Source organism: Tupaia chinensis, unplaced genomic scaffold (assembly GCF_000334495.1).
Source record: "Tupaia chinensis unplaced genomic scaffold, TupChi_1.0 Scaffold000477_1, whole genome shotgun sequence".
Lineage (NCBI taxonomy): Eukaryota > Metazoa > Chordata > Mammalia > Scandentia > Tupaiidae > Tupaia > Tupaia belangeri.
The window spans coordinates 3,262,605-3,273,918 of record NW_006159986.1 but is presented as its reverse complement, the minus strand read 5'-3'; the positions used below and the strand labels follow the sequence as shown (position 1 = coordinate 3,273,918).

General features: G+C 55.0%; 1 protein-coding gene across 1 annotated transcript in view; it reads left to right on the top strand.

Annotated features, from left to right (window-relative positions):
* The window catches only part of P3H4 (prolyl 3-hydroxylase family member 4 (inactive)), a 7,660-nt gene extending 1,390 nt beyond the window's left edge, over positions 1 to 6,270 (top strand). Inside the window, exons 2-8 of the mRNA XM_006156052.3 lie at positions 15 to 167; positions 282 to 453; positions 1,147 to 1,275; positions 2,200 to 2,345; positions 3,294 to 3,377; positions 5,425 to 5,569; positions 5,872 to 6,270. Of these exons, the coding sequence (XP_006156114.2) occupies positions 15 to 167; positions 282 to 453; positions 1,147 to 1,275; positions 2,200 to 2,345; positions 3,294 to 3,377; positions 5,425 to 5,569; positions 5,872 to 5,894 (852 nt within the window). The 3' untranslated portion in view covers positions 5,895 to 6,270. The remainder of the gene's footprint in view (positions 1 to 14; positions 168 to 281; positions 454 to 1,146; positions 1,276 to 2,199; positions 2,346 to 3,293; positions 3,378 to 5,424; positions 5,570 to 5,871) is intronic.
* Positions 6,271 to 11,314: the final 5,044 nt, after the last annotated feature.

Sequence of the window (11,314 nt, the reverse complement as noted above, 5' to 3'; positions counted from 1 at the left end):
GTTCTCCCCACCAGGCAAACCGGCTGGAAAAGGCGGTGGCCGCCGCCTACACCTTCCTCCAGAGGAACCCCAAGCACGAGCTGACCGCCAAGTATCTCAACTACTACCGGGGGATGCTCGACGTCGCCGACGAGTCCCTCACGGACCTCGAGGCCCAGCCCTATGAGGTGGAGTGGGCTGCTGGCCCTGGCACTCCTTCCTGACCCCCTCCCACCACACAGAGGGCTTGTAGAGGAGAAGTGTTGGGGTCCCCCTAACTCCCCTGCCACGTGCTCCCCCAGGCCGTGTTCGTTCGGGCGGTGAAGCTCTACAACAGCGGAGACTTCCGCAGCAGCACCGAGGACATGGAGCGCGCCCTGGCGGAGTACCTGGCTGTCTTTGCCCGCTGTCTGGCTGGCTGTGAGGGGGCCCACGAGCAGGTGGACTTCAAAGACTTCTACCCAGCCATAGCAGGTATCCCTCTCCCAGACCACTCCCAAGTCCCTCTCACCCACAGGGCCCTGCTTCCTAAGGCGGGAATATTCGTTCCATGCACGTTTATGGAGCATCTCCTAGTGCTCAGACGCTGAACAGACTGAGGTATGCTTGGCCTTCAGGGAGCTCTCTGCCCAGAGAGATGCTGGTGCAGGGTGCAGGGGGCTATGTTCAAGCGTGTCCAAGCGGCAGGGCATCCATGCAGAGTTGGCGACATCTCCAAAGAACCCCAGAAGGTGGGCTTTCCAGGCAGAGGGCAGTATAGGTGCCAGGGTGCCGAGGTGAAGCACAGCCCAGCAGATGGGTGTAGAAGGCAGCTTGTGGCCAGAAATCACACCTAGTTTTGGGGTCTCTTAGCCTGTGGTCTCTCAAGCAGGGCCGTTAAAGGGTTGTCCTCAGCTTTTCTGTGTGGGTTTCAACCCTGCCGTTCTAGAACTCCCTGGCTCCCTCTGAAGTGGGGTGAGGGTGAGCTGAGTGGGGTGTGTGGGCTCAGTCCACAGGAATCTTCCTCGGCTGTAGTGTGCCAAACACTTCCCATGCATGCTCTTGGGTGATCGCAGGAATGTGCTTTCTGGACAAGGAACCAGGTGCAGTGAGCAGAGGCAGGATTCATTCTCCCGCAGGCGATGGGGCCGTTCAGTGTGCGGGCCCTCACTGCTGCCCCACCCCCAGATCTCTTTGCAGAGTCCCTGCAGTGCAAGGTAGACTGTGAGACCAACCTGACCCCCAACGTGGGGGGCTACTTCGTGGAGAAGTTCGTGGCCACCATGTATCACTACCTGCAGTTTGCCTACTATAAGTGTGAGTGTCCTGGGCGAGCTCGGGCCGGCAGGGGCAAGGAGTGATGCGGGGGACCGCACTGGGGCCTCACAGAGTTGTGGGGTGCTCTCCCTCAGAACCGAGGACCCTGGGCAATGGGAGAAGAGGCTAGGGGTGGAGAGGATATGGGGAAGGAACCCAGAAGGATTCTGGGGGGGTGAGAGGCTCGTGAGTGGGCATGGAGAACAGCCTCAGGAGAAGTAGAGGGCCCCTTGGGCAAATGACCAAATACCAGCAACTGCGGCGAAGCGCTTTGCAGTTTATAAAGCCCTTTATCTTACTTGGTCCTCTCGCCCACACCGTGCAGCTGGCATTATTGGATGCATTTTTCAGATGAGGAAACTGAGGCTTAAGGAGGGCAAAGAATTGTTAGTCACATGACCTATAAAAATAGCATCAGGACTTGGGGCTCTTCTCACTTAAGACAGAGCATGACGTCCGCTGGGGCCCAGATGGACGAACTCCGGGGTTCCTGCATGTGGAGGCGCCATGATCCAGACAGAGGCTGCAGTTGGCACAGACAGGCTGAGGACCAAGAGACCAGGAGCCCCCTCACAGCTATGGGCAGCAGAGAGCTTGAGGGCCTCTGATTCCCAGCACTAGTGCCCCCCAGCTGTGTGAGCTTGAGCAATTTACTTAACCTCTCTGTGCCTCAGACTTCTCTGTAAAATGAGAATGACGGTAGCAGGGAGGCTGGGCGGAGTTACACAGGGCCTGGCCTCAGTGAGTGCCCTGTACATGCAGTCTCCACGGTTATGGGGCAAGGGAAGGAGCCCAGCAAGTATCTGGGGAGGTGGCTGGGCAGCAGGGACACTGGATTGAATTGGAAATGGAGTAGGGTGGGCCACACGGGGGTTGACCTGAAGGGACGTGCCGGGGCCACTCCTCACCCTGTCCTGTCTGCAGTGAATGATGTGCGCCAGGCCGCCCGCAGCGCCGCCAGCTACATGCTCTTTGATCCCAAGGACAGCGTCATGCAGCAGAACCTGGTGTATTACCGCTTCCACCGCGCTCGCTGGGGCCTGGAAGAGGAGGACTTCCAGCCCCGGGAGGTGGGTGCCACTTTGTGAGGGAGCTGCTGGACATGTAGTTGGTTAAACACAGACACACACACACGCACACACACACACACGCATGCACACACCCTCGTCTCTTTAAAAAGCAGGATAGGAGGTGGAAAGTAAGAATATGAGTTTTGTGCCGAGTCCTGGGTTCAGCCCCCAGCCCCACGTGGTGTGGTCCTGGGAACATCACTGACCTCCGAATCTCTTGCCTTACCTGTGAAGTGGGGGTGGTGCTCCAGTCTCACCCACTTGGGATGTGAGGATGGGATGTACGAAAATCCACATCTGTTCCTGCCTGTTCCCCTCCCTGCCTTCGTCACCCTCACTGCTAGCCTCTGTCCTTCTTCCCCGGGACCCTCTACCCTGAACAAACCGAGGGAACCCCTTGGAATCCAGAGCAAAACTGGCGAACACGGGGCACACCGTGCTCCTCCTGCTGTCCTTGTCAGTGGCAGACTTTGCTAATTGATCAAGGTGCTCTTTCTTTCTCACTGAGCCCTCAGAATCCTTTTTTTTTTTTTTTAGATGTTTTTGCGATAGGATGCGTGTGCTCGCCAGACAGACAGAGACAGAGAGACAGAAAGCGAGAAATCACCACCCAGGGGGATGGCCACGCCGCAATCCCTTCTCCTACATTCTCCTCTCGGGATCTTGGGCACGCACGCACACGCGCCTGGCATGAGTTTTAAGCCACTGGGTCTGGGACACGAACCGTGGTCGACTACATGGGAGTCCAGTGACATAGCCATTACGCTGCTCCCCGGAATCCTTCTTAACCCAGTGCTCCAAGCAACTGTAATTACTTGATTATCATGTGAGCTGATACCTATTCACTGAGCTGGAAAAGGGCCAGTGGACCCCACTCCTAGGAGCCCTGGTTCCCTGCCATCTGGTAGCAAGCTCCTTTCTGCTCACCCCCATCCTTCCTCTTCCCAGGAGGCCAAGCTCTACCACAACCAGACCACGGAGCTGCGGGAACTGCTGGAGTTCACGCGCATGTACCTGCAGTCAGATGATGAGGTGCGTGGCCCCTGCCCTCCAGGGGTGGGCCGTGATGGGGACACCTTGGGCCTTCCCCTAGGGCCACTGTGTTCAGTCCCACCCTGGGAGTCAGCTGAAGCAGGAGAGTTTGCCACCTTTTGTCTACACCTTCCCTTTCCTCTTCCACTCCAGGGTTCTAGTGCCCCCTTCTCTACCTACCTCAACCCTGTTTGTCTTGGACCCAGCTAAGATGATACCTCCTCCAGGAAGCCCTTGCTGCATGCCCTGGCTCTCTTGGCTTTGCAGTGCCAGCTCTGTCCCCCTTTGCCTCCCTGACCATGGCATGGGCCTGGAGTGCTTTACAATCCTGTTCCGTCTTATCCCCACACACTTTTCCAGCCAGTCTCCTGGAGGATTGCATTCCAGGACAGGGGATCAGGGTAGTCCTGATCTCCCAAAGCACCTAGCACAGAGCTTGTGCTCAATGACTGAGTTTGAATGAACCAGTGAGTGAATGGTGGAGTGAAAGCAGGACTCCAGGAGAGAACGACCATACTGTATTACATTGCCCCGAATGTGGATTCGACAGCCTCCGTCTCTCTGAGGTGTTGCTGTTCAGGGCTTGTTTATTCATCCTCACCTTTGCTTCCACGTATACCTTGTCCCCATTCATCAAACGTGGGGGCAGGGTCTGTGTGTCTGCACCAGGCTTGGTGCTAGCCAGACCTGGCTTCACCTCTAACTGGAAGCCTCCAGGCAAGCCTTCAGTAGCCTCTCAAACCCCTGTTTCTTTATCCAGCAAGTAGGGAGAATAATACCATGTCATTCTGTTGTAGTGAGAATGAAATGAGATCACATCCATATGGCACTTAATATGAACTGGCACATAGTAGGTGCTCAGTGAATGATGGGGGGGGGTTGCTAGAGGACCCACACTTGCCAGAGAGACAGACAGACAGAGGGAGAGGGAGACGGAGAAAGTGCCCCCACAAGTCATGGTCACACGTAATCCCTTCTCCATTTCTTCATCCTGTCTCGATTTGGGCACACACACATGCCTTGTGTTTTCTTTGTTTAGTTTTTGCTATAGGGCACAGACATTTGTCAGAGAGAAAGAGAGAGAGAAAGTGTGAAGTCACCCCAAAGGGAGGATGGCCATGCTGCAGTCCCTTCTCCTCCAGTCTTCTTGTGGGATTTCGGGCATGCATGCATGCACATGCACCCAGTGTGCTTTTCTTTCTTTCTTTTTCTTTTTTTTTTTTCAGGGAGACTTTTGCTCTAGGGTGCCTGTGTTTGCTGGAGACAGAGAAAGAGAAAGTGAGAAATCCCCGCCCCCTGGGGCGTGGCCATCCCCCCTGGGGGGTGATTTCTTGCTCTCTGTCTCTCTGTCTCTCTCTGTCTTTCTGGCAAGTGCACACACCCTATAGAAAAAACCCCTCCAAAAAAAAAAAAAAAGAGAGAGAGAGAGAGAAAGAGAGAACACGCTAGGTATGTGTGGGTGCATGCCTAAAATCCCCAAGGAAGAGAGAAACAGAGAAAGGATTGCAGTGTGACCATTGGGGTGCTTTCCCACTTTCCCTCTCTTGCTGGCTCTTTATTTCCCTGCCAGTGCACCCAAACTTAAAAATCAGTAGCTAAGATCCAGCAGATGGCGTGGTGGTTAAAGGCGCAGGACTCTCATATGGCTGACCATGGTTTGAGTCCCAGCCCTGGCAGGGAGAGTGCTTTCTCCCTCTCCCTCTCTCTCTCTGCTCAAATTAGAAACAAATAATAATGATGATAATAAATGAAATGAAATAAAATAATTTGTAAAAATCAGTAGCTAAAACCCAAGGCGGGGCTGTGGAGAGGTGCTGCTGACCCTAACGTCTGCTGCTGGAGCCCAGTGTAGCAGTTCGTGGAGGGGGGTGGTATGGAAGTGAGACCTTAGGAATAGAAACCCTCAAAATGTGCTCGTGTCAGAGACGAGCTGGGGAGTGGGCTTGGGATGTCAAGATGGGGCAGGAGGTCTCCTTGGCCAGGGAGGAACCCCATCTGGTTTGGGGCTACTGTGACCGTTTTTCTGCCTCCCCTGGGTCTGCTCTAGATGGAGCTGGAGGAGACAGAACTTCCTGTGGAGCCTGAGAACCCCCCCTCTGACTCTGAGTTTGAGGGGGATGGTGACTATGAGGAGGGCATCTATGCCAACTGGTGGCAGGAGCCGGATGCCAAGGGAGACGAAGCTGAGGCTGGTCAGTGACTTGGGTCCTGATGGGAAGGGGTGGGGACTCAGCTTGGAATGGAGGCTGGAGCCAGGTGGGTCCACCCACTGAGCTACAGAGCCAGCGGGGTGTGTGGGTGCTGGGACCCTGTTCCAGGGGTTCCAGCCTCTTAGCCACTGCTGTCCTGGTTGGAGCCAGGGCCCACTGAGATCCTGAGACTTTCCTGGGGAGCCCCACTGCTGCCTACCCCACCTCCCTCCAGACCTTACCCAGATACCTGGCTGCAGTGTGTGTGGGTGATGAACCCCAATGCTTTCTCCTTTCCTTTTCAGAGCCAGAGCCTGAACTGGCATGAAAAGGAAGTCTTCCTGCACCCAAGAGCTGGGAAACCTGTGCCCAGTGGTACCACCCCACCAGCCTGGGCAGCAGAGAGATCTATTTATTAAAAATGCAGCAGGGCCATGGACCAGGCCCCATCCTGCCTCGCCGGTGAGCGCTGCCTTCTCTGTGTCTCTGGCCCACAGGTCTATGGTGGTGCTGCAGGTTGGCAAGTCAGCCAAGGGGCTCCGTCCTCCTTCCCCCGACAGTGTTGTGGAGGGGAAGGGTCCAGCTGCTGGCTGGAGCCTCAGCCCAAATTGCAGAGGGTCAGCAACGCCATCAAGAGCACTGGGCCAGGAGTCTAGCGGTTCTGGTGGACTGACTATGGTGCTCAATAAACATTTGTTGTTGAATGAATTGCAGCATGTGAGGTTCAGGCTCCCCCAGACTGTCATGAGGATGCAGGTCTGCCCCTGGCCCTCTGTACCCATGTAAAATGTGGGGTGAGAAGCACAGGTTGGTGCTCTGGGCACGTGTGTGTGTGTATGTGTGTGTGTGTGTGTCCCGTGAGCAGTGCGCAATTGCAGACTCGCCACCAGGGGGCATGAGGACACACTCTCCTTCCCGGAAGATGGTGGTTTCGGATTTCTGTGATGGGATGTCCTGCATTTTCCCAGTTCAGCATCACTTCCCTGGGGGAATGTGGCCAGTGTGGGGAGGGGGCCAGGACATTGACTCTCAGGGCTTACTTTCTGGGCATTTACTGACCCAGGTTCTGTAGAGTCAAGAAACCTGCCTGCTCTGCCCTCTCTGACCTTTCTTTCATTCTACCTCAAGGCAGGGGCCCCAGCTCAGCAGCCAGAAAAGCCTTAGGGATCTGGTTTGGTTAGTTGAGACTTCCTGGGGCCCAATGGGACAGCTAGACAGACCCCTCTTACCCAGTCTTGCATTGGCTCTTGGGGGCAGAGTCTGGATGTGAGAGGGCAAGGGTAGTGGTGAGAGCTACCCCTCAGCACAGTGACTCACCACCATTGCACACCAGGGAGGTGGAGGCAAAACGGGTCTCGGTCCTACTCCCCACATTTCGAGCCTCCCAGGGGCAGAGTGGCAAAGGCGTCTTCCTACTGAAGGTGGAGTCAGAGTTGAAGGTTGAGTTCTCACTGCCACACCTCTACCCACCCCCAGAAGGTAACCAGGCCCACCTCAACCCATGAGGACTCCCTGTCCCACCCTGCCTGAAGCCTTTGGTCTGGACTGGATTGGAAGACCAGGCTGAGAGCTCTATGACCTCATTCTACCCTCCTCCCTCCCAGAAGTGGCTCTGCAGGGGCAGCGTTTCCTGCAGCTCCCAGGTGCCAGGGTGACTCTGCCTCACTCCACCCCTTTTAAGCTGCGGTGTTGTAAGCGGCTACTGAGGCCCCGCCCCTGTTTCTGGGAGGGGCCGTCCTCCAGGCTGGTGCTTCAGAGGGTGGGGAGCCAGGATGTGCTTGAGCGTGTCTGCGCAGAGAGTGCTGTGAGTATGAGCTCTGGAATCCGGACAGCTGGGTGTGGATCTGAAAGAGCCTGTGTGCTGTCATGAGTGCGCTGTGCCAGGTGTCGCGTGGATGTGCAGGTCTGGGAGGGAGTGCCTGTGTGCACAGGTCTGAGAATGCCCATGACAGCCTTGTGGGTGACAGTGTCTCTCGGCATCTGGGTCTTTGTGTGTGTCTGTGAATGTGTGTGTGACTTTGCTAGAGGGCGGGTGTGCTCTTTGGAGCGAGAGAGAGAGAGAGAGAGAGAGAGTGAGGGAATGTGAAAAAGCTCCCCTCGTGGGACATGGTCATGCCCTTCTCCATATTTTCGGAGAACATGTGCCCGGCGTGTTTTTCAAGCTAGCAGGTCAGGGACTTGAATTGCGCAGTCGACAGTGGGATCTAGCCACCTCACCACTGTGCCACTGGCTGACCCCCGAGTGTGTTTTCAACGGCGTGTATTTACGGAGCACCTGCTGTGTGCCAGGTATGCTGTAGAGGTTGGGCAGCCCACAGTGAGTGGATCAGGCCAAACACCCTGTCCTGCAGAGCTCACATTCCAGTGGGGACACAGGCAGGAAACCGAATGTTCTAACATCTAAGTTAGGAAGGATGGGTAGTTGTGACAGGAACACAGAGACAGGTAAGAGGGATCGAGAGCCCAGGTTGCAGTGTCAGTGTTGTCTCTTTTTTTGTTTTTTAGTTTTTGCTATAGTGTGTGCATACTCGTCAGAGAGAGAGAAAGAGAGAGAGAGAGAGAGAGAGAGAAATCACCCCCGGGAGGATGGTTACACCACAATCACTTCTCCTCTAGTCTCCTCTAAGGATTTTAGGCATGCACGCACATGTGCCCAGCATAATTTTCAAGCTGCTGGGTCCTGGGATTCAAGACACACAGCTGGTCCTATGGGATCCAGTGCCTTAACCTCCATGCCACCTGCTGGTCCAAGTGTGTGTGCCCATACGTATGCCCAAGTGTGCATGAGTCTGAGAATGTTTGGTGAGGCCATGTCTGCATCAAGGGGGCTAGAAGGCTGGCCCCTCTTAGCCCTTCCCATCCAGGCCAGCTCCCTCCCCCAGGCCTTTAGCCCAGGTCCTCTTTGTCCTGAGTCTTACTCAGCTCCCTTTCCCAGGGAACTGCCAGCCCCTCCCACTGCTTCCTGATGTCAGCGTCTCCTCATTGCCCAGCCAGCTTCCCAAACCGGTGAGACCGAGTCGCAGTCCCAGCCCCAGCGTGGGCCCTCTGGGGCCCTCCAGCCAATTCCAACCCCACCCAGTCCAGACGCCCTGCCTACCTCCTCACCCCACCCCCTGACACCCCGCCCAGTGCCTCGAGATTCTCAAAATCTAGTTTGATGGGTAGCAGGTTAGGGATGGCGGAAGGAGTGCTGGGACTGCAGACCTCACACAGTGGGCCAGATTCAGAGATGCCACAGCATCCTGGACTCAGAAAGAACTCATCCTAAGGAAATCAGAGCTGCAGGAGTGTATGGAGCACCTACTGTGTGCCAGGCACCTGACAAATTATTTATAACCTCCAAAACAGTCTTGGAACGTGGATATCAATTCCCCTCTGCCCCACCTGGGGTAAGAAGCAACTTGTCCGAGGCTCCTTGAGGTGGTTGGTGGCTGAGCAGGGCAGGAAGGACATGCTGCTCAGAGAAGGGCAGGAAGGGAGAGAACGCCCTGGTCCCAGCTGTGGGCCTGGCTCCTATAGGCTGTCAGCTGGGGCCAGAGCAAGGACGGTGGGGGCTGTGGATATAAAGACATGGTCCCTCAAATGTCCTGCTCAGGAGGGAGGCCAGGAGTTTGAAAAGGAGGGATGAAGAGGGGCAGAAAGTACCCTTTCTGTCCTGCCCTTGTTTTGGGTCCATAGGATGAGGCCTGAGGGCAGGGGCCCTGGACAGCATTGCTGGGGTCACTGAGACCACAACTTCCTGAATCCTGAGAGTGCTGGTTAGGGGATAGGGGAGGGAATCCCATGGACTCCTCCAAATTCCAGTAAATTCTGAAGGAAGAGACTCCTCTTTTTGATTTGAAAATAGTCCTTGAAGTCTCACTCTGGTGCTTCTTCTCTCTGGGAGAATAGCATCTCCCCCGGGACAAGAGCACGTCACAAAACTGTGTCTAGTTGGCACAGGGACCGGCAGCTCGGCCTGACTGGGGAGGTCCTAGCAGCTACAGGGCCTGAGCTCCCCACACCCCGTCCTGCAGCTCCACTATTCTGGAGCCTTCTCCCACAACACACGGCCCTAAATTCACAGCTGGGGGAACTGAGGCCCAGAGCTGGGGCTCACGCTAAGCTAGGTTGGCGCAGCCCTGCCCAGCTCCCTCCATAATTGACTTCCAAGATGACTGGGATTAGGTGGGAGCGTGCTGGGGGCCCAGGAAGCCCACTGGAACCAGCCCCAGCCCAAACCCCAGCTTGACCTGTGACCACATCACCCCATAATCACCACCTGCCTGGGTCCCAGCTGGCGCCAGCGGTCTTGGATAGCATCTCTTTTGTCCCCTAGAAGCCCTTGGGATGAGAGCGCCTCTCATGCTCATGACTCAGGCGGGGAAACTGAGGTAAGGGGAAGATGCGCTTGCTGGCTTACCCCTCCTCCCACATACAGTCTGAATCCAGAGTGGCAGCATGCACCATGTAGGTCACCTGTGAAGAGGTCAGGAGAACCTCACATTTTCCACTCTGGGTCACCTATTTGATCCGTCCTTTCAGAGGAAAAGTGCAATGTCTGTCCTGGGGCCAGATTCTCACCTTCTCGCTTGACCTCCTGGCTAAATCCTCTTGGCCTTCCTGGAGGAGGAGACTGAGGAGAGACAGGGTTCAGCCAGTGTAGGGGGAGTCTGGCCTTTCTCCCTGGCCCTGGTAGGTGTGGGGGACATTTAAGGGCTTCATAGCAGTAAAAAAAATCTCTCATTAAAACTTTTTATATTGGGGGACCAGCAGGTGGCATGGAGGTTAAGGTGCTGAATCCCACTGGTTGACTGTGGTTCAAGTTCTGGACCCAGCAGCTTGAAAAGTCATGCTGAGTGTGTGTGTGTGTGTGTGTGTGTGTGTGTGTACATGCATGCCCCAAATCCCTAGAGACTGGAGAAGAGATGGTGTGGCCCTCCCTCTGGAGGGTGATTTCTCACCCCCCCCCCTTACTCTGGCAGAAGCACATGCCCTATAGCAAAAGTGTAAACAACAAAAACAATAAAATGTTTTATGTTGGGCCAGTCAGGTGATATGATGGTTAAGGTGGCTGGATCCCACACCAGTGACTGCGCAGTTCAAGACCCACACCTGGCAGCTGGCTTGAGAAACATGACAGGCTCTCGTGTGTGCCCAAAATCCCGAGAGGAGAGTGGAGGAGAAGGATTGGGGCACGGCTATCCCCTGTGGGGCGGTGCTTTCAAACATTCTTTCTTTTTTTGAAGATTATTTAATTTTGTTTATTCATTAATTTATTTTAATTTGACCAGGCACACACACACATAAAGGGAAAGCGAGAAAGCAACCACCAGGTCTAGGACTTGAACCTTGTTCAGCCATGAGGGAGTGTCCAGCGCCTTAGCCACCACTCCACCTGCTGGTCCCTGCTTTCAAACTTTCTGTCTTTCTGTCTCTCTCTCTCACTCCCTCTCCGTGGGGGAATGTACATGCCCTGCAGCAAACAATAAGAATGATAAAAAAAGAAAACTTTGAATGTTGTCTTCGAATGAGGTTTTTACACACAGTCCCAAAGACAGCAGGACTGAAGTAAGAAAATGCTTCACATATGACTTTAATGTTTGGCACAAATATTTTGATAACCCTATTGTTTATGAATACCTTAGTAACCTCAAGACTGGAAATGTCCGGGGCCTGGAGCCCCTTCCCCCACTTCCCATGCACTTTGGACCTGGCTGGCTTCTGTCCAGCACCCCATCCATAGCCTGGGCCAGGCTGGGCCCTCCC